At 42.4% G+C, this 22,674-nt stretch overlaps 1 protein-coding gene across 3 annotated transcripts; it reads right to left on the bottom strand.

Moving 5' to 3' along the window:
• Window positions 1–3,465: 3,465 nt before the first annotated feature.
• snx27b (sorting nexin 27b) lies at window positions 3,466–21,602 on the bottom strand. Of its 3 annotated transcripts, none has more exons than XM_071512916.1 (13): window positions 21,245–21,602; window positions 16,996–17,227; window positions 16,437–16,629; window positions 15,022–15,086; window positions 14,686–14,790; window positions 14,479–14,557; window positions 9,503–9,666; window positions 9,312–9,401; window positions 7,546–7,695; window positions 7,242–7,370; window positions 6,538–6,597; window positions 6,379–6,441; window positions 3,466–6,248 (listed from the first exon to the last, which is right to left on the bottom strand). In XM_071512916.1, exons 1-13 carry the CDS (start codon window positions 21,568–21,570, stop codon window positions 6,204–6,206), a joined length of 1,701 nt encoding a protein of 566 aa, XP_071369017.1. In that variant the 5' UTR covers window positions 21,571–21,602; the 3' UTR covers window positions 3,466–6,203. The 3 variants fall into 3 exon arrangements, with proteins under 3 accessions (XP_071369017.1, XP_071369016.1, XP_071369018.1); XM_071512915.1 differs by having other exon boundaries at window positions 6,393–6,441; XM_071512917.1 differs by lacking the exon at window positions 6,379–6,441.
• Between the last annotated feature and the right edge of the window lie 1,072 nt (window positions 21,603–22,674).

Below are 22,674 nucleotides of genomic sequence, written 5' to 3'. Positions count from 1 at the left end.
TAAAATGATAGCTGAGCTTTTGCATTTAAGCAGCGAATCAGAAAATCACCTTACTGCTATGGTGTCTGCCACACAGCACATCTGTCAGTGTTTATTTAGCTCTGAAAGTGTGTCCATTGTAACACTTTCAGAGTTAAATTAACACTGACAATTTTACTGGGCACAGTTAGTCTTCCATTGATTGTCAGTGGAGAGGCTTTGCAGACTACAGTCTCTGCGCTCTCTTGTGTTACATGCATTCCCAAATATGAATAATATCACAAAAATTATGTTTCCAGGGTGGATTTATTCTTTGAGAGGTATATGACTCAATGTAAGAATTTCCTAACATTTTCCTTGTTTTTTTTAAGATGGTCCGTCTAGTATTTGTATTTCAGTATTTTGTCCACAGCTTGAACCAAGACTCTTATCTGTGGTGTAACAAGAAGATACTGCCTGGACATCATCCCATTCCACTGATAGGGAATGCGATGGTGACACTGGAGATTAATCTTTTGCCTCACCTTTTACAATCAAGTTAGCTTCATACTATGGCACCTAATGTTATGAAGCATAAAATGTACTAATATCCCCAGAGAACCATCCAGCATACTGCCATAGTCACAGTTCTTTGGTCATTAATTGCCTGTTAAACCATACAATGATGTGGTATCACAGATGAGAAGCAAACTATTCTGGTTATGGGAGGCACTATTGATGTCCAGTGGGTCAAATTTCTAAGCTGTAATCAAGTGCTATTCCCTTTTAAGACTCCAGTTGCTTATTCATAATGCTGAATATATTATTATCCTTTAACCATGCGGCAATGGATGAGGTTCAGATTCAACAGTGTGAGAGGGAGAGGAGTAAAATCATAGGTCGTGTTGGCTTGCCAAGGATTCTGTTACATAAGGCTTTTTATCTTAGAATGGAGCACCCACACACAAACACATCCCCCCATATGCACCCACACACTCACACATGCGTACGCAACACACACACACACAAACACACACAGGCACACATTAATTTCCATGACCCAGGCCTTTTGCATAAATCTTGACATAAGTTCAACAGCCCTAGAAGGTTGCAGGAGTATTGGATGCTTGAAAGCCAATAGGTAGTGACAGACTGAGCTGTGAAGCCTCTGAAATAAAACGTCTCGTCTTTTGTACTCTCTAGACATGCATCAAATCTTCTATTCTCTGGCCAGCTTCCCTTCGATCGAACTTGTAGGACGCAGAAACTGAGAAGGACAGGCGGAGTGAGGGAGAGGGGGTATTGAGAGAGAGAGAGAGAGAAAGACAGAGAGAGAGACAGGGAGGAAAGGAAGATAGAGGTAATGAGGCAGAGCAACAAAGGCAGGGCCATAGGAGGAAAAGGAAGAGAGAGAGAGAGAAAGAGAGAGAGAAAGATGGAAGGGAGAGCTATGCAGAGGGGGAGAGATGGAGGAAGGTAGAGAGAAAGACAGCAGAGATGCAGAAAGAACAAGGGGTTTCATGGATGAGAGAGAGGGCTGGGGAGAAAAAAAATGCTGACAGAGCGAATGGGGACCAATAAAGTTTTTAACTGATTGCTCGTTAATGAGGGAGGGAGTAGAGGAGGAGGAAAGGAGGAGAAGAGAGGAGAGGAGTGAATCCCTCCTCCTCTGGGATGTCGCTGCTGCTAAACTGTACTTAGATCAGCATTTAGGGGTGACTGGACATATATTCTGGTTTGTCAGGAGGTGTCTCTATCAGAATGGATGAGATAACGCTTGGCAAACATTCTCACTAAAAATGATTGACCATTAATGCAAACACTTTCTGATGATTGAATATGGCTAATTTGTGCCTTGGCAATGCCATAACTTCAGCCTTACAACTATTCATTTGGCTTCAAACTTTTTATATTTTAAGTGCAGTATGTGCAAACTGGGCAGTTCACAATTGGTGCAATTGACTATCTGAAGTACCATCTGTGACCTGCTGAGTTCCTTTATCTGCTCGGCTCCTTGGGGCCGCTGCCCAACACAGCTAAGAGAGATGGGATGTAGCACAGGTCATAAATCTAAGCCCCCCCCCCCCCCCCCCCTTCTGCAGTGACTCAGTCATCCACCTGCTCTGTGTCTACAGCTGTGGGAGAGCTGTTTGTTCAGAGGACAAACAAACAGAGTCACACAGAAGAGAGGAGCATGCAGTGTGCAGCAGAGTCAAATGCAGAAAGTGTGTCTTCGGTATCAGGGGGCCACCGCAATCTCTGGCTGCAGTTGTCGCACGGATAGGCACACGCATACACTAACACACACACAAGCAGGCACACTCACACACTCACACACACACACTGTAGAGTGCTAAAGTGAGGACCCTGCTGCAGACCTAATGCAGTAACCACGCATTGTCCTAACCCCCTCTCTCTCACTCTCTCTTACTCTCTCTCTCTCTCTCTCTCTCTCTCGCACACACATACACATACACATTGTGCTGCTTGTGCAGTGCTGTCAGCTCTGTATTGTGTCTGCTCATGTGGAAAAATAAGAAGAGAGGGAGAGAATACAAAGGAGGGCAGAATTGTTCAAAAGAATATTCTCTAATAGAGTTTAATCAATAAAAATAAATCTTAGAGAAATGTTGAAATGAAATGAAAGCTTAGAAAAATTACAGATTACAAAATAATACACCAGATATTGGTATTGTAATATTCTTCATTTATTGTCTTTACCCGCTTATTATTGTTCAGGGTGACAGGGGGCTGGAACCTATCCCAGCACGCATTGAGTGGAAAGTCACAATCACATTCATACCTATGGGCAATTTAAAGTTTCCCCCAAATACAGGGGGAATATGCAAACTTAAGTTTCTCTGTACTAAATTACACTTGAAGCTACACACCCACACTTTCACTTGATGATCAAGGTGTGGAGAGAAGCTGATTACTGCGTGACACCTCCCAGGCCAGTTCTCTGTCCCACAGGGATGTTTTTTGTCTGGCTTCAACATCCAGATGTTCGAAGATAATATCCCACGCCACCCACAGTCAATAGCTGTTAATTACTGAGCGTAGATGCTCAGTGTGGGTCGATACGGAACGGCCATTTCACTGTCTGTTGGATAATTGTCTCCCAGATCTCATTAAGAGACGGGGAGTTAGGGAGAGCAGAGGAAGGCGATGAGGAGAGAGAGGAAGAATGAAAAAGGACATGGGTACACAAAGGGAGAGCAGGGGAAGCGAGTGTGGTAAATTCACAACTGCAGAATAAAACTCTGCTCACTGATAGGCTCAATCTAACTTAGCTTTATGCCATCATTGTGATATTGAGAGTCCTTGAGTCAGACACTCAACTCCTACTTACTCTTAGAGAACTGCTCTTGGCTTCCACTGTACTTGAGACTCATCTGGTGCTGTACATAAGCAGTCTGGTTCTCAAAAAAAACCAAAGTAGACTTGAAGCGTAAAGCCAAAAATGATGAAAAACGAACAGTACTTCGCATCAATAAATCAGTTTATTTAAAAGAATATGTTACAATTTATTACAGTAAGCGACGTAACCAAACAACTTTGTCTTGAATTTTACATTTCAACATGTCAAATGATCTGCGCTTTTGTCAGTCTTCATCGTATTCTTAGCATGACTCTTTGAAAGCCAAACCCTATCAGGTGAAAAAACTGTACAACCAGAGATGCTGAGTTTGTTTAATATTGTTTCTTAATGAAATAAATAACGTTGTCACTTGACCTTAGTCAGAGAGAGAGAGAGAGAGAGAGACAGGGGGCAAGAGAATGAGAACACAGACATGATTGGTGGGCAGATGTCACAATGTCAGACAATCAGTCATATCAATGGTCAGGCATGGTCTTGTAAAGTGATACAAATCCTGGGAAATACAGTAAGCCTTTAGGACTGGACATTCAATCATTCAGGTCAAGGCTCAACACATTCAATTAAACCTCCTTTACATGCCCACCAAGCTTGACGCCGTTGAAGCTCATCAATCACCCAAAATGGCCACTGCTGAACACCACCATGATTATAACAAACACTCTTGCTAAGAGCCACTGATGTCCATGTCTTTTCCTGCTTGTAGACAACAAAAATATAGCTCATATTCTCATAGTGAGCTCTCTCTATATATGGAGGAGCTAGACAGGAGGCTCATCCTGTAAAAGCATGTAGAACTGATAATGTAAAATCTGCCGAAATAATGCAACAGCTTGTCAAAATGTAACTAAAATGTCCCTTCAAATGGCTTGAAAATGTAACAAAACATACAAATGTAACAAATTGCAAGATGATGTCATAACATCACATTATTGCATTAACCCTTGATTAACATATGATATGTAATATAATTTTAACAGATGACGTAATAATAATGTATGCAAATGATGTTGTCTAATGATGTAATAATGCAAGTTATTACATTCTTCTTATCCTTATAAGTTGTAACATTAGTCAATATTATTACAACAGCTAAAATGTTACACCCCTTCTGAAATAATAATTGCTGGCTTATGTAATAATGTACTTTTATTACATTGTCCCAGAATTAATTACATGAACTGGTTTTACGACATTTTCAACCCATTTGGAGGGACATTAGATCACACTGTTTATTACATTATCTGGCAGTCATTATATTATCAGTTGCTACAAAGCCTTTAGTACTACAGTGATCTACATTTCTCTCATGTTGATGAATGGTGCAAGCGGCCCCTTTTGTTAAGATATCATCTTACTCCACTCTTCTGGAGTGGACGACTGGTGTAAGAGTACAATGAAGTACGGGCTGCAGAGAGATGTATAGTCCTGCATGGAAAGACCATCTAAATTACATGGCTATTGTAAAGTCCAGGGGGAGCTATCGAAGACAAACTAATGGCAAGTGGTGTACTGGTGCACTGCCAGACTGAGGGCAGGGAGAGAACGACCCCTGCTGTCTCTTCTGGGTAATGCACAGTCAACGTACTACACAGCTCTTTCTCTTCCCCTCCACTCCACTCTTTTACAACGGCCTGTCCTCAAAACATAATGCGTAGAGCCTTATACTATATATAGCCATATACTATAAACACATAAATTCAAATTAAGGTAAACCCCCTGCACACTGCACCTGAATATACCATTTCATGTTGCATTACAGTATCATACTGTATAAGCCAGTCAGTCCAAAATGAAAGTAAACTAACTGCAGGCTTATTCCAGTAATATGCCCATTATCTGCTTGTTTGACTAAATTTCCCAAGTTTGGAGGTTGTTAATACTGTTGGTTAAAGTGCAATATTAGTCTAGAGTTTGACAATAACCTGCTCATGTATCAAAGGATCAAAACATCCTCCTCTGTACACCAAATAAAAATCATTCACTAACAATAACTGAATGAAACATAATTGATCCATCTATGAATCTAACAAAAGGTCTGCTCTCTCTCCCTTATTTCCTCTCATTTCCCACATTATGGTTTTAATTCTGTCTTAAAAATGCAGATTTAGCGCCAAACAGGTGAAAATGTATGTATGTGATTTGGTTGCGGCTTACATTCTCTGAGGGCCTCTCTCTGGTTGTCCCCTGTCTTTTGGGGAGCTAGGGGCCCACTGCAAACACACTTAATGAAGTATACCCGCACATACAAACACATCTGCCCGCTTACACTCGCTTTTAACTGGCCAAAAAGACACAGGGGACACTGCTGCTCTCTTCCATACATTGAGAAGCTCGGCGTCTTTCTGTGTTCGAGATGGGCAGACCCTCAGTATCTTGCATCAACCTCTTTGTCTGTGTTCCCCTTTGTGACCAGCAGCAGCTTTCAATTATCCATGTCAGTCCAGCAAGAGTTGTTATTCCTTCTTCTCCTCCTCAGGCAATAGTCCCATTCTACTTCAAGTCCCTGCCCATGAGGAGAAGACTTGTTTGCATCCACGAGTTCAAGTTTATAGTTGACTAATTTCCTTTTGACGGAGCTCTGCCTAATGTATGTTTATGATGTGTTGGATTCAACAGTTCTGGTTCATGAGTTTGTTTATGCTTCAGTTTAAGTAATTTGTTCATTTGCAGTTGTTTGTTGGTTTGTGTGTAATGGTGTAGCTTCTTGGTTTGTAGTTGCTGGAGTGTAAATGATGACCATGTAGTTAATAGCTTAGTTTTGCAGGGTTCTGGGGCTAGATGAGGGCCAAACTGAGCTGAGCCGATCCAAGCTGAGCTGGGCAGATGATGAAGGTGTGTGGTTAGGAGGTAATGATCTCTCCTCCTAGGTGCCTCCATCCCTTCTGTGCCTCAACAGCTGGAAGATATTCTGCAACAGAAACACCGATCAGGACTGAGACACACAAACTCACACACACAGACAGACAGACACAGACAAACTCACACACACACAAGCTACTGCTGGATCACAGACAGGACAGAGGCAGGCAAAGCCTTACCTTGCCACACATACCATCTTTACTGCAGTTCTTGTTGTCCTTGTCTGTCGCCTCCTCTTCCACCTGTAGACACAGAGACACACAGCAGATATGAGCTAATGGCACAGGCAAAGAGGAGAACAGAGAGAATTGATTAGTCTGTAAGTAGACTGTCCTTACCTCCTTCCTCCACTTCAGCTCACAGAAGACTCTCTCGAAGCACTCATGCATGTAGTTAAACTGAACATTGGCGATTTACAGCAAATACAAAGACAAAAAGACAAAAAAGATTAGTGTTGATGAGGTTCATACACTTTTCTTAATCAAATTTCTTGACTTGTTCATGGCTGTACCATGACATATAAAGCAATTCCAATGACCATAATTTGTCAGCACCGATGTTCAAAAGTTTTTTTTCTGTAAAAGAGAGTCTCCAACTTGAGAATTTTTTTTTTATTTATTGAGATAGTTGGAAAGCAGAGAGGGAGACACAGGACAGAAAGTTGAGATTTGATCCTAGGCCAGCAGGGGTTCACATACCTCTGGACAGCAATTGTTTTGTTAAACAACTGACATGAATGCCCCAGGTCTTGTTTTGGCTAGCTATAAGTATAACTTGGGTGTCATGTAATCAGGGAATTTGTTATTTAGGTTATTATTCTCTGATATTGAACACCAGACAGCTTGAAAAAAACATTATAAAAAGATTTCCATGACCTTTCCAATGTCTTTGGACGTGTATCATTTTCCACCAGTTTTCCCAAGCTCAGATAACACAATTTTAAAATTCCATTATTTTATCATTTTTTTCATGACCATAGGAAGCCTGTTTTCATTAGAATACAGTACTATGGCACATGTGTATGTGTGTGTGTGATACTCACATAGGGTGTAAAGATCTTGACCCAGCGTGGTTTCTTCTCTCCCCGTGCGTACTCAAAGCAGAAGGCCATGCCCTCTTCATCTGTGTCCCACCTCTGCATCTCCCCCCAGTCAAATGCAATCACCTGGTTCTGGAACCACGTAGAGGTGTTAGTACACAGGCTCTACTATTATATACACACAGACACACACAGACACACACAGACACACACACACACACACACACACACACACACACACACACACACACACACACACACACACACACACACACACACACACACACACACACACAGTCGCCCTTGCCTCAAGTGTCCCATCCTCGGTGCAGGCGTGCAGCTTGAAGTGGTGTATGCTGATGGCTGTGATGACGTGGCCTTTACGTCGGGAGTCACAGGAACAGTGGGGGAATATGATCTCATTGTAGCCCTCACAGCCCCTTAACAAACTCAGATACTGAGAGAGAGAAAGAGAGGGAGAGAGAGACAGAAAGAAGACAAGAAGAAATGAAGATATTTGTTACAATGTATGAAAAGGTTGCCACTGACTCAAGTATGCAAGGAAGCAGGATGCACCTTGTAATTCAACTGAACGTGTTAAACTGTTCTAGAGCATGTTCACAAATTACTAAGCTTTATAGTCAGTAGAGTACAGTCAGACTCATAGAGACCATGGCAGTTCTACTGTAACATGTCAGTCTTATTCAGTTTCCCCCCTGTAAGCCCTCTCAACTATCATCGCTGTCCTGCTCATAGATGTACACAGGTAGAGTTTGGCCATTGCAATTTTCAGTGGCAACCATGATAGATCCACCATCCTTCTCAGTGACTGTCTCTAACGCTCCCTTCAAGTGCTGTCGGAAACATTTTCCTCCTGTAAATACAACAGGGAAAGTGGGAATTTTCTGATACCTGAGTTGCTGAGATGTAAGGTTTATGGGGTGAGCATGGAAACCACGTCAATAACTAATGGTAAAAGGGCTGGATTTTTATTCTTATTTATTATTTTGTATTTATTTATTATTATTTATTTATATTATTTATTTTTATTTCATTATTGTTTGACAATCTATATAAATAAGTAGTATTGTTGTATGCTTCAAGTTTCAGTCTTTGCTTAGCTTTTAGTTGTCTTGGATTTTTGTTTTTAATAAATTAATTAAAACAAATAAATGATTTCTAAACTAAAACAGCAGCCACCAAAAACTACTTTTGTTACAGGGTCCATTTTGTTATTACTTCTAGCTAATGGCACTTGAATGCATGACAGGTCATATTTACGACTTCCAAACGCAGAAGTAGAAGCTTATGATGAGCACATAAGTAATTTGCAATACAAGTGGCCCATCAATGTAATTACAGCTATCTGATTAGTATTATTACCAATCTGTTTTTATAAGCCTGTTAGAGTTACAAATGTATAAAAATCTTTTGAAGTGGAAGAAGAACCAATATGTAAAACTTGACATCGCTAACATCTTGACAGGCTAACAGAATACAAAATGAATGTTTAGAATCGGTTCACTGACAACTAAAAAATACATGGCTTTGAGGGGAATCTAGGACCAGGGGAAGAGTATGTACTCTTTGTTTCTATGCCAGGTGACTTTGAAAATGTTGGGCATCCCACTGTGGCAGCATTAGGAAGTGCAGTGCTATAAATTTGCAGCCATCATGTCTTTTTGCTCAGGTGAAAGAGCAATTTTATTACTTTTACGTCATGGCACAGTGGAGGGCTCAAGAGCTTTGGCCCGACTGGATCCATTTGGTCTTTCTCTTGAGTCAGCGTTCTCTTTTTCAGCACCACAATGCTTCACATTAATACAGTTACACACATTAACACTTGGGAACTTCCTAGTCCTAGTTCCTAGTCTACTGTTGGCCACTGTGACAGTATTTTCTGACAGAGGGGATTGTGTGTTTCTCTCACTCGCCCCAAGAAGATTTAAGTTATATCTTTCCTGCTTTGTTGGATCATACACAGTAGAAGGACACAGCCCTGATTGTCTCTCTCTGTGTGTCAGACCAGAATAGAGCAGCTGTGTGGTGTGTGTCTGTGTCTGAGAGGCTGACCATGGCCATCTTTTTCTGCTCGGCAAGCTTCTGCAGCTGGTAGGACTTCTGCTCTGTTTTGATGAAGCCTTTCTTCACATCGTCCACAGCCTGGCAAGGGGGCAAGACATGAAAGACTGTTACAAAAAAACAACAACAAAAAAACACACACACCAGCATACACTAACACACATACACACACACACACACACCTGGTGAAAGCAGTAGTTGACAGCAAGCTGGTTGTCGTTGAGCAAGATCTCTTCCTCTGTAGTGAAGAGCCACTTGCGCAGGGTGAGGCAGGTTCCTGGGACAGCTGAGGTGTAGTTCTGCACATACAGCTTGTGGGGGAACTCATTGGGGGCAAGCTTACGCACTGGCCGAGAGAGGGAGGGGGAGAGAGAGGGGGAGAGAGAGGGGGAGGGAGAAATTTTAACATGTCAGTCATTTTAGCTAGTAAATAAGGAAGAAAGATTACTAAATTGTATGTATATGTACATCTGCACACACACAATATACATACATATAAATATATATATGTATATATATATATATGAATCACTTCTTAAAACTCATCTTTATAGACTTGCTTTCACATATTCACATATTAACCTTTTGTTATTGTTTTTGATCTTTTATTATAATATATAAATATATATATATATATATAATGATATAATAACAATCTCTATATGACACTGACTTTTCAAATCGCAGTTACAAACCACATACAGGTAAGAAGTATAAAAGCAAGGCAATAATAATAAAAGATCAAAAACAATAACAAAAGGTTAATATGTGAATATATGAAAGCAAGTCTAGAAAGATGAGTTTTAAGAAGTGATTTAAAAGATGATACAGATTTAGCTGGTCTAGGCTTCTCAGGCTGATGGCAAAGGGCCGATCGCCTCATTTTTAATCTACATTTTGGAACAGCCAGTAGGAACCTGCCTGAGGACCTGTGGCTGCAATCTGGCTCATACGGGTCTGTGATATAGCTTGGTGCCAGACCCATCTGTGCCTTACAAGTAATCAGTAAAATCCTCAAATCAGTTATGAAATTAACAGGTTATGAATGTAAAGATGCTAAAATTGGGTTGATGTGAATATAGAGAGTTGCAGCCATCTAAACAAGAAGAGATAAAAGCATGGACGATCACTCCAGATCACTAAATATTCTTCAGCTGAAAGAACCAGGACTGAGCAACTGTCTTAACCTGTCCATGAAGCTCAAATTCACATCATAAATTAACAAAGTTTCTTGCTACTAGCTTTGCACTGGCGGACAGAGAACCTATTTCAAGGTGAATAAATTCAATGGAGTTGGGTGGGCTGAAAAGGACTATTTCTGATTTGGTTTCATTTGGCTATTGAAAATGAAAATAAATAAATAACTCTGACAAATCCTTGTACTAATCTAGCCCAGTGAGGAAGTGAGGACAAGCCGATATGACCTTACTTCTAAAAAACGTCCTCACTCAGAAGGTCTACAACTCAAACTAGTTCTCATGAGGATAGAAATATAAGAACAGACACACACACAAGCAGGGGGCCCAAAAGCTTCTTTAATAGCCCATGCAGCAGCCTTCAGCTTTGTGCGTGTGTGTGTGTGTGTGTGTGTGTGTGTGTGTGTGTGTGGGTGTGTGTGTGCGTGTGATTGAGCTGGGCCAGAGACTCCGACCAGGCTCATTACTGATGCTACTGAGTGGTCCACATCTATCATGGACAGAGAGAAAGAGAGAGAGAGAGATAGAGAGGTAGAAATGTAGAGAGAGTGAGAGTAAGAGTGAGAGAGAGAGAGAGAGAGAGAGAGAGAGAGAGAGAGAGAGAGAGAGAGAGAGAGAGAGAGAGAGAGCGAGAGAGAGAGCGAGAGCGAGGAGACAGGAGACATACCGGCAGCCTGGAGGGGAACTAAACCTTCCCCAACATCAATAATTGATCGGGCAACAAGGGAGACAGCCCCCATCAAGACTCTCTCTGCTTTATAAAGGCATGCAAAAACGCGGCAAGAAGAGAGTTACTCTGGGAGGGATGGTGATTGTACTTGGGCTAAGGGGCAGAAAAACAGAGAGATAGGGAAGATGGAGGGAGATAGAGATAGAAGAGAGGAGAAAGGAAGCTTGGAATTAAAAGTAGCCATGTGAAGAGAGAGAACTTTGTTCAGCGTCAAAGAGTGTTTTCTCTATCTATGTGACCGACAAGCTGAGTTCCCATGTTTGCTGCCCTCCATCACACAGAGAGTGGATGGGCACAGTAAGTAGATTAGTTTAACAAAGAGGGAGTAGATTAGCTTAATAAAGAGGATTCCATAATATGGTTCAGGGAGAGAGAGAGAGAGAGAGAGAGAGAGAGAGAGAGAGAGAGAGAGAGAGAGAGAGAGAGAGAGAGAGAGAGAGAGAGAGAGAGAGAGAGAGAGAGAGAGAGAGAGAGAGAGAGAGAGAAAGATATGACCGTGAGTGTGATGTATTTTTATTTGGATAAAAGTGAGTGATCAGCGGAGAAAGGGGGAGAGAGAGAGAAAGAGAGAAAACAGTAAATGACCAACCACACACGCATGCACACACAAATCTTACTGCATGCGTGTGTGTACATTTTTCCTATTTTTTTCCTATTCTCATCACCTTTTATGTTCCCTGTTTTATAGCTGTTGCTTCCTATTGTCGTTTTATAGCTGCTTCCAATCATGATAGTTATTTTAATCTTAATAGGCCTAATCATTCTTATTCTTACTTTTACTCTGTTGATGCCCTTGGGAGTGTGCTTTGGCTGTACTGTACTTGTCTCATGGTCATGCCAATAAAGCCTCTTTGAATTGAACTAAATTGAATTAAGAGAAATATGAAGTAATCAGCTGATGGGATGGAAAGAGGAAACAGAGCTATTTATTTTAGACCATTTTAGTAAGGCAGGCGGGAGGAGGAGTCATAACACACTCATAACCCTTCATATAAATGCTCTCTCCCCCTCCCTCTCTCTCTCTCTCACAGACACACACACACACACTCTTTCTTTCTCTCTCTGCCTCTCTCTCATGAGTCGACAGTGGCCAAAGCCACAGACAATTAAAGTCAAAAGTAGCGCGAGCGCATTGATAAAGACTAAAACTAGAAATAACCACCTCGCGGTTGTATGCCTCCGCCAACAAGTCAAGTTGCAGTTTACATCCATTTCTGTCCAGACTCATAAAATATATGTAGTGAAGACTTTGAAGGATATTGACATGTATGATTCCAGTGAATAATTTCCGATGAGAAACATGCTGTCTTCACTTAGAGACTATTTTTACAGAGGAGTACAGAGGACTGATAGAGAACTTCGTCACATGGTGTAACGACAATCACCTGAAGCTCAATATCAGCAAAACCAATGAGCTTGTGGTGGACTACCAGAGGAACAGGGGGCCCCCTGTCCTGGTTGTCATCCAGGGAGAGGAAGTGAAGAGGGTGGACTCATAAAAGTATCTTTGGGTCCAAATCAATAAAAAACTGGACTGGACTCACAACAATGGAGCCCTCTTCAGGAAGGGACAGAGCAGACTGTTCTTCCTGAGGAGACTCAGATCCTTCAGTGTGTGCAACAGGCTACTGCAGATCTTCTATCAGTCTGTAGTAGCCCGACAATACCCAAACATCTTACAATACAAGCTGCGTTTGCCATAAAATAAATAATTATGTATAGGTTAGGCTGTAGTCTATTTGGTTAGGGACATCCAAGCAAAGGGTTAATGCGCCTTTCCCTTAAATAATATTTTTTATTAAGGATCTGATGGTCGTTCTTAACGGATGTTTGCGCAAAATACTATGTTAATACGTGTAGACTATGCAAGATGTATCATGTTAGTTGCTGTTAGTTGCTGTGATCTAACTGCGCTGGATCAGTGTATGCTAAAGCCATATGGTTTGTTTGTCTGCCTGGATCTTGCCATCTCGGCAAAGCTAATTAGCCAGCCAATACAGTTTTATCATTTTTGTATTTGCAAATTAAATTAGAAAACTGTACAGTCATGTACCTGAACATGTTAAAAGACATACAGTACATGTGTGTTCAATTTGGCAGCTGATCACCGAGACATATTTACAAGTTGAGATCAAGCAGCTGAGAACCATGCAAAAAATAACAAAAAGCGGATGGAGGGTTGAACTATAGAAAGACAGACTGTTTGTGCTTTTTTGTTTGAAGAATATTCAAACAAAAAGTGTTTGATACTAACTCTACAATATCAACTAAGGATTACATCACCAATCATGAGAATGGGACGGACGTGAGGTCACAGTGACCTTGACCTTTGACCACCAAAATCGAATCAGTTCATCCTTGAGTCCAAGTGGACGTTTGTGCCAAATTTGAAGAAATTCCCTCAAGGCGTTCCTGAGATATCGCGTTCACGAGAATGGGACGGACGTACGTACGGACGGACGGACGGACGGACGGACGTACGGACGTACGGACGGACAACCCGAAAACATAATGCCTCCGGCCACGGCTGTCAAACACTGAATATTAGATGAATAAACTTTGTTTTAACACTGCAAGGACAGTCTTTATTTATTGAACATATATAATTAATGTGATTATTAGGTCAACTTAAAGGATTTTGGTGTCTGCAAAAGTAAGTGACAGCACTTCCACCGTTTTTGTAGAATGACCCACGATCGTTTTCTCAGCTACAGTGGTAAGCAAAACATTATGATGTCACAGTGGAGTTGACCTTTGAACTTTTGGATATAAAATGTCATCACTTCATCATTTATCCTATTAGACATTTGTGTGAAATTTTGTCATAATTAGCGTATGAATTCCTGAGTTATGGCCAAAAACGTCTTTTGTCAGGTCACAGTGACCTTGACCTTTGACCACCAAATTCTAATCAGTTCATCCTTGAGTCCAAGTGGACATTTGTGCCAGATGTAATGAAATTTCCTCTGGGCATTCCTGAGATATCGCGTTCACAAGAATGGGACGGATGTACGTACGTACGTACATATGGATGTACGTACGTACGTACATATGGATGTATGTACGGACGTACAGACAGACGGACAACCCGAAAACATAATGCCTCCGGCCATGGCTGTCGCCGGTGTGGAGGCATAAAAAATCCTCACTGTATACAAATGCATGCATGTAGACACACACACACACACACACCACACACAACCTCAAGGCTCAATTGCACACTCATACTTACCGAAGGTGTGGTTGATGACCTCAAATAGAGCAAAGTAGCTGGCCGTTACACTATCCATCCCTAGTTTCATAACCACAGCCTGGGAGAAAGAGAGAGAGAGGAAAAAATATGCAAGCTAAATATATCAAGCTAATGAGGAACTACAGAAGCTACAGAGACTGTTGCCCTGAAAGGCTGGAGGTTATACAGGCCTGTGTGTGTGTTTACCTGGTAGACCTGGTCTGTAGTGGAGTTCTTGCGGACTCTGACAATGAGTGTGGTCTTATCGGGCATGGCTATCCTCAACTCCACATCTGACACGCCATTATAGTTCTACAGAGACATAGAGAGAGAGAGAGAGAGAGAGAGAGAGAGAGAGAGAGAGAGAGAGAGAGAGAGAGAGAGAGAGAGAGAAAGAAAGAAAGAAAGAAAGAAAGAGAGAGAGAGAGAGAGAAATTGTGTGGTGAGTCACAGGCAGAGGACAGGGAGACAAGCCAGCACATTAAAAAGACGCACGTGCACACACACACACACACACACACTCACACACTTTCTTTATCTTACCTCATCCGATTCAGACAGGAACTCCTGCATGATGTCACTCTCTCCAATGACCCGCACAGAGCACACTGCAGGAACGTACAGACAGACAAGCAATCAAAGCATAATACTACTGAAAAGATTTTTTTTTTTTTTAAATTCACATATTCATCATTGCATGGAGCCAAGTCCCTTCCTCCTTCTACATCAGCACTATTTATACATTCATTCAGCAGTGGTGTCACAACAGCAAGGAAGGTAAATGCAATGTCAAGAATCAAGTCAAGTAAACTAAATCAAGAAAAAAACAATCAGCTTGACTTTTACAACAAAAAGAGCCAAGTATATGCGCTAGTCTTAGAAGTAGTACTTTTGGTACAATAAACCAAAACAGGGATGGACAAACAAAGCACTTATTAGCCCCTTACCATCACTGCTACAAAAAGAAAGACACAGCTCTACACCTTCTCACTTTCCTTCCAGAGTTTGTCTCTCTATGTCAACAACTTTATCCTCATTTAAAGGATAAGGCTGGTGTTTTTTAATGCATTGCTTACCGTCAACAAATCCCATGAAAATAACAAAATCAGCAATGATTTTGTTTTGCCAACAAGTCTCGTCCATGTAGCCGGTGCCCAATGAAGCCATGTCCCAGCAGCCATAGAACTCCATTGTATTAAAAAAACGATTAAAAACACGTCAAACAGCCATGCCGTTGCTCTGGGTAACATATTTCATCATCACGATGCACCGGGCCAGCCGACCTTTTCCTCAAACAACTTAAAAAGCTGGCTGTAAACACGTTTGCGATCTCAGGAAAGTAGTTCCGTAGCACTGAAAATAGTCCCAGCGTAATGAAGAATTTGTTCCCATTTGAATTTGATTTGGTAATAACTACAACAGCCTGACTTTTCGTGGTAACAGTTAGCGATTATTAAAATTCAAACTACGTCTTTGTGAGCTGTATTTCAAGGTTTTTAGCTTACAATTGGAGCCAATGACGCATTGTTGATTTTGTTATTTTCATAGGATTTGTTGACGGTAAGCAATGCATTAAAAAACACCAGCCTTATCCTTTAACGATCCCTTGCTCATCTCTCAAGGGATTTTATGCATTTTCCATTTCAGAATTCCATACTTTGAGAAATTTGCTTCAAACTGGATTTTTAAGTTTTTGACTGAATTTAAAGATTTTGGTCAGGATTCAATAGGATGTACACTGATCATGACTGGGCAATATTAACTAGGCCACACCAATCTATAGATGAAGATTTTTCATGTGAAATATGTCAAATGACAGTGGGTCTACAATGACAATAATATTGATAAAATGTGTAGTCATATATATTTTGGAAACGAACAGTGATATTTTTCTATACCTTTCCAGACTTTTTTGTGCTATTTTTGTGCTATATTTTGTGCATCTCTCTCATTCTCACCTTTCTCCAGGTATTCCTCCAGGCCTCTGCGCCGTGCGTCCAGCTGCTGCTCTGACAGGGAGAAGGGCCATTTCCCAGGCAGCTTGGGGAACGTGTAGTTGGCAAACTCCCTCTTCAGGTTTTGGTGCAGGATGGCAAACTCCCGGTAGCGCTTGGAGCACAGCTGTCTGCCTGCCATATACACATTATACACCTGGATGGAGAGAGGGAGGGAGAGACAGAGAGAGAGAGCAATGAAAAACTGTCCTAAAGTGAATGGTCTTCAAATCCAAACTTCAAATCTCCAAAAGAGAGAGAGAGAGAGGTTATGAGAGAAAGAGAAAACAAGGAGTAAGAAAACAGAAAGAGAGACAAAAAGGAGAGAGGGAGACAGACAGACAGAGACACATCCACCCCTCCATCCATAATCACAACCACTCCTCCATTCACCATTCACCCTTTCACTCATCAAACCTCCCATCTCCCCCTCCACTCACCCATCCATCTACCCCTCCAATCATCTCATCCACTATCCTCCTCTCATTTATCCATCCACCTATCCATCCACCCGCGCACGCACCACAAACTTTTCCTGGTTGAGCTCAGTGTGTTTGTAGGTGGGCACAGAGATGGGGACGGCCTGCTTGTCGGAGTAGTCGTAGCAGGACTGGGCCGAGCCGTCGTCTCCCGGATCCAGGCAGTCGGCCTCCTGGGGCGGGACAGACAGCACGGCCAGCACCAGCTCCCTCTCCCCGGCCCGGATCAGGTCCACCACCTGCTTATGGGTCGCCCCCTCCACATTCACCGCATTACTGTTGAATGGAGAAAGAAAGGTAGAGGGTGGGGGGAGTGAGGAGAGTAATAAGAATAAGTTTTGGTTTCTGGGTGTGTCTTAGTCAGACGGCAGAAACACTGCCTGACAGAGAGGGAGAGGGGGAGAGGGGGAGAGGGGGAGAGAGAGAGAGAGAGAGTGAGTGAGTGAGTGAGTGAGTGAGTGAGTGAGTGGGAGATAGAAAGAGGAGAGAGGGAGAGCATGTCAGGGACAGCAGGCTGAGTTTTGCCCTCAGAATCACCCCATGGGGTCACATCTCCCCCGGCAACAGGACCATGGGTTTGTGTCACTCCCGCGGCTGAGCGTGAGCAACACTGTGTGTAAGCTCACTCAGACAGCCGTGCGTCAGAGGCACGAGCTGACGACAGCACTGCAGTGGCCTATAGTTAACTTTACTCATAACAACTACAGCACCTCCTCTGCACACAGAGTAGGCCTGCTGAGACAGGCCTACACAGATTACTACCATGCTAAACCATAATCAGTCCTATAGGCCTGCATTCACTAATGTAGGCCCACAGCTTATATTACCAGGGAGACAATTGGGGAACTCTGTAGACTCTCACAGCTCCACTTAAACTGCCCTAATCAGTCCAATGGAGTAAAAGGTCATTTCCCCTTGCTGTGTTGAATTCCCTCAACATATAAACACCCTTAAGCATTGCAGCTACATGCTTATGTCTCCTCACAAACTAGTGGCACTGGTTTTTAGCTCCAGCAAAAAATATAAAATGGGGAGAAAACTATGGAAATCGTTAGATTGTTCCTTGTCTTTTCAGCTTTGCAGGGGCTGGTGCTCATGTTCAAATTCTCAAGCTGTTACTGCAGCTGCTATGCAGGCCAGCAGCATCTGTCATGTCTTCCATATGGGCAGGGCAAAACAAGCTGGCATATGAGGATGTGGACATTTTAGGCATATTGTGCATCTGAGAAAAGCCCTATGGAAAGCCACAGAACAGAGGGACTTTAATGTGTTGTTTGTTATTTTAAAGACTGTTTTCATGGCTCTTAACTCTATTAATGAGGAGGAAACTTTGTGATATTCTACTCATTATCTCCCTATGGATGATACTCTCCTTGATCAATCCACTCAACAAACTCCTGTCTCAAGCATGACACATACCAACATTCAACTGGAACATAGACTTTGACAATTCGGGATATAACCCTTAGCACAGAGGATGAGAACTGGCAATGCACTCATGTTACTAAGCAGTTGAGGTTGAGCTTTAGATAGGACTTGTGGCTGGCGACTGGTCCGTTATGTCAGTTGTTATGTCATGACCCCAGCCACAGCCTTATGTTGGCAGGGCACCAGAGGGCTAAAGCTCAGAGGAAGCAAGCTCTCTAATACCTTTGGTTCTCACTGGCAAGAGTTAGCTACCTGAGTATGCAACCAAGTCAGTGGAGGCCCTCTGAGCCTGGACCTACATAGCCTAGAGTAGGGTTGGTGAGGAAAGGTAGAAACAGAGCGAGTGTAATAGGTGAGACATGAAGGGAGAGGGTGAGGGATTATGAAGTTTAAAGAATAAGGCTGGTGTTTTTTAATGCATTGCTTACCGTCAACAAATCCTATGAAAATAACAAAATCAACAATGCATTTGCTCTACTCCCGTTAATTTCTGACTTCCCATGTACCGGTTTTAGCCTTCAACCCAGAAGTCATTGGCTCCAATTGTAATCTAAAAACCTTGAAATACAGCTCACAAAGACGTAGTTTCAACGTCAAAGAACATGGCTCTTTGACGTGTTTTTAATCGTTTTTGTAATACAATGAGTTCTATGGCTGCTGGGACATGGCTTCATTGGGCACCGGCTACATGGACGAGACTTGTTGGCAAAACAAAATCATTGCTGATTTTGTTATTTTCATAGGATTTGATGGTAAGCAATGCATTAAAAAACACCAGCCTTATCCTTTAAGATGTGAGATAAAGGGGCAACAGAAGCTAAATACTAGGCCTCAGTACAAAGGAAAGAACAAGAAAGAGGGGAAGGGAAAGGCTGATACAAAAATACTGAGAAATGAGCCCAGCGAGAGGGTTTTCTGCTGGATGTCTTTTGATATGGTGTGGGTTTTTGACAACTTTAAAAACACATTAAGCACAAATAAAATCAGCAAGCAGGCCGGCAGATATAGTGGGAGAACGAGCAGATGTCTCCTGCAACATAAAACATGCACTAAGCATTTTGTTAACTCTTTTCATTCTAGCAGCTTAAAGACTATAATAACAACCTCAAGTAGCGGTCTTCGTATTTGCACTGTCAGCACTTTTGAATGTGATAATGAGTTTTGAAGAAATGTTTTTTCTGTGTGTCAGGTTTTGTACTTTTGTCTTCATATTTCAAGGTATTATTTGATTTCTTTACTTTGTTTCTTTCACTGGTGAAGAGAGCCTTTCTCTCTCTTAGCGATAATAAAGAATTTGACTGGAAATGTTTTCTGTTTTGTCCTCTATAGGCAGGCACACATGCATGAGCACACACACACACACAAACAAATGCACACACACAATCTCAAGGCTAAATCTGCCAGATAAACATTCTAGACAGCACTATTTAATGATACCAATAGGCTATATCATGAAGTAGGAGGTTGAACAAAAGTTGTCAAGCACTACAAATTCTTCTGCATCAAGAAGCAGGAGTTGTGTGTGAATGTGATAAGGAGTATTGATTATGTACAGAACAGTAGGCTCCACAGTGCTGCAGCTAGTGCCCAGACACTCCACTGTGTGTCTGTGTAGGCTATACTGTGCCTTGGCAGGAAGGTAGAGAGGCTACATGCACCAAAGCCAAACCTTCAGCTGAATACAGTAAGGAATACACTAATGCGCTGTAGCTCATGGAGCCTACTAAATATACACTGCTATTAGCCCACACTGAGGCCAGATAAATTAGCCTGCACACAGCCTAGGCTTATTTTACCCTATCAAAGTAAAGGTTAGGCATTACAAAAATCGTTATAGTCATTACAATGAACAGAGCCACTAGTCAATGGATATTATTGACCATACTGACTGATCTGGGGACCAAATAAAGGGCTAAAGGGCTGTCACTGATATGCAAAGTACATACACAAGTGCACATGCATACACACAGGCATGTACACATACCACACAGAGATAATGGGGTCAACAAACTGCCAGGTTACTGGAGGCCATCCAATCATAAAGCAGGATGCAAGGCCAACCAATAAGACAGAGAATTATACAGGGCAAAGCCAATCGGATCTGAGCTGAAGGCATCCCTCCCTTTCTGCAACCCCCTACTCTTCTTCCTTCACACACGCACTAGTGCTGATGCTGAGCTGTATGCAGCCTGTCCCTCTCCATAGCAACAGAGCCTAACATCAGCAAGCAATCTCTATGCATACTAACGTGCCTGTGAAGGCAGACACTTCTCTACCTAATGCAGCAGAGACCATCAATTCTCTACAGCCAGTCACACCAAATCAGCTTTGGGGTAAAATAGTCTAATTCAGTGACGCTTATTTGAGGTTCTCCTAGACAAAAATGTCAACTTAGGCTGGGTTTACACCACCACCATGCAATCGTAAACGTAAGTGAAACAAGCTGTACTGCTGGCTAAGCATGATTTAATGCGGAAGCACTACACACTGCACCTGGTTCAGGTGATATGAATGTCCACTACTGTGTGCAAGGGATGGGTTTAGAATATTTGGCATGGTGTAGATTAGTGGAATAGGTTTTCAGTGTGACAGGAATTCCTAATGATCCCTGGCTCTTTCCCCCTCACACACAGACACTCTTTTCATTGGGATGAACGGCTATTCTGCCCTGCTAGTCTATGGCCGGTGCATGCACACCGGGCGCTGGTCGCCGATACCGGTCCCAGTAGAGCACCAGTGTGTGTTTCTAACACTGCAGGTCCTGCTTGCCTTACAACACCACTGACAAGCATTGTTGCTTGAGCTGGACAGAAATGTTTGTAGCTATCTTGCTCCCTGCGTCGAGCTAAGATAGTAGCCACTTACACCTCGAGAATCCTGTCCCCCTTGGAAATACCGGCTCTGTCGGCAGCACCTCCCGGTAAAACAGCACTAACATGCTGCAGCGGGGCGTACAGCTCCCCGTTAATGCTCCGTAGTTGCCCTCCTTCACTAACTTGTCCCCGTACATTGAAACCATAGCCCGAGTCAGACTTCACTATTCGAACTAGTCGTGGGCCTGATGTAACGGTGGTTGTCATCTGGCAGCTGCCGCCGGTGCCCGGTGTACTGCCACCGGAGCCGTTACGCGAGGAAGAGTGAGGCAACGGAGGGACCGATGAACAAATTCCTTGTCCCTCGACGTCCGCCATTTTTCTACACTATTTTTTTTTACCATACACTCCAATGTAACGTTAAATATCCTACAAACATTAGCTGGTAGCAGGCTAACCAGCTTGGCTAGCCGACCGGGATGCGACGGAAAATGCCGACAACGTCCGATGATTAGCGACTCGAGACCGCCCCGGGATACGTTCCATTCCAAAAAAGTAATTCCTGGTGTGATTTTGGTGTCGTTCACTTCACAGATAAGATGACCTAAGTGATTAAGGTGTGTTTTCTTTTTCTCTGTGTGGATGCCACACTGCAAATTGTTTCCGAGGAGGACCTACATAATTGCATGTAATAAGACAGAGAGTCAGCGTGTCTTATTTACACGGAGTAATGAAAAATTGACCAATACTGTTATTAGTCTGTCGAGATGTACAACACAGGCTATTTAAAGTAAAAGCTATTCGCCTCGGGACCATGTAAGTTTTTCAGATTCCCCTCTCATTTTCCTTTCTATATACCACCTCCTACGGGACAAAGATGGAAATGACTGAACCTGTGCACTTATCGTCCTTCCCCTTTCCATGCATTTGTTCCATCTTATCCAACCACTTCACTTTACAGAATAGGAAGCCTGAACGAAAAACACTGACCCCCGTCAATTACACTGCATGGGAGAGACAAAAGCGAAATGAACAATTGTTTATGAACACTTTGGAGTTAATTGTGCTAACTAAACACAAGGGGGCAGTACTAGCAAGGCTGCATATAAGTGGGCAACGATGGCAGCATTGGACTCGTAACAGTCCTGATCATGTGATTGATTTGGAACAGGCAAAAACATTTCTTCAGTAATTCGTTTTTGTTTGTAATTTCTGTCACTTTGGCTACTTTTAGGCCACTGCTCCACTTTACCAGGCACTTGTCTCATGTCACATGGGAAAAAAGTTTTTGTACTGACGCGTCATCTGACAAAGCAACAGCTTGTTGTTAAAACTCCTGATGAAAAATGAATGGTAGCAGCTAATTGCAGCGGTGTTTCTTGGTCAGACCAAGCGTCAATACAAACCCTTTCCCCCACTCTGGGCCAACCCTACTTGGTAAATTGAAATAACAAACCAAAGTTGAAAAGGTTTCTCTTAAAT

Source organism: Centroberyx affinis, unplaced genomic scaffold, assembly GCF_046629955.1.
Source record: "Centroberyx affinis isolate AG114_WGS23_722 - 3 ecotype Tasmania unplaced genomic scaffold, CSIRO-AGI_Caff_v1 ptg006633l_1, whole genome shotgun sequence".
In the NCBI taxonomy this organism is placed as follows: domain Eukaryota; kingdom Metazoa; phylum Chordata; class Actinopteri; order Beryciformes; family Berycidae; genus Centroberyx; species Centroberyx affinis.
Note: the sequence above shows the minus strand (reverse complement) of the source record. Positions and strands in the feature narration are given on the sequence as shown.

Bases quoted from the DNA above. Each gene is read 5' to 3' on its own strand.
- snx27b (XM_071512915.1), bottom strand. From the start codon at position 21,570: ATGGCGGACGTCGAGGGACAAGGAATTTGTTCATCGGTCCCTCCGTTG. The intron at 14,791-15,021 runs GTAAGATAAAGA...ATGTCTCTGTAG, and splicing joins TCCTGTCTGAATCGGATGAG to AACTATAATGGCGTGTCAGA. The intron at 6,442-6,537 runs GTAAGGACAGTC...CTGTGTCTACAG, and splicing joins AGCTGAAGTGGAGGAAGGAG to GTGGAAGAGGAGGCGACAGA.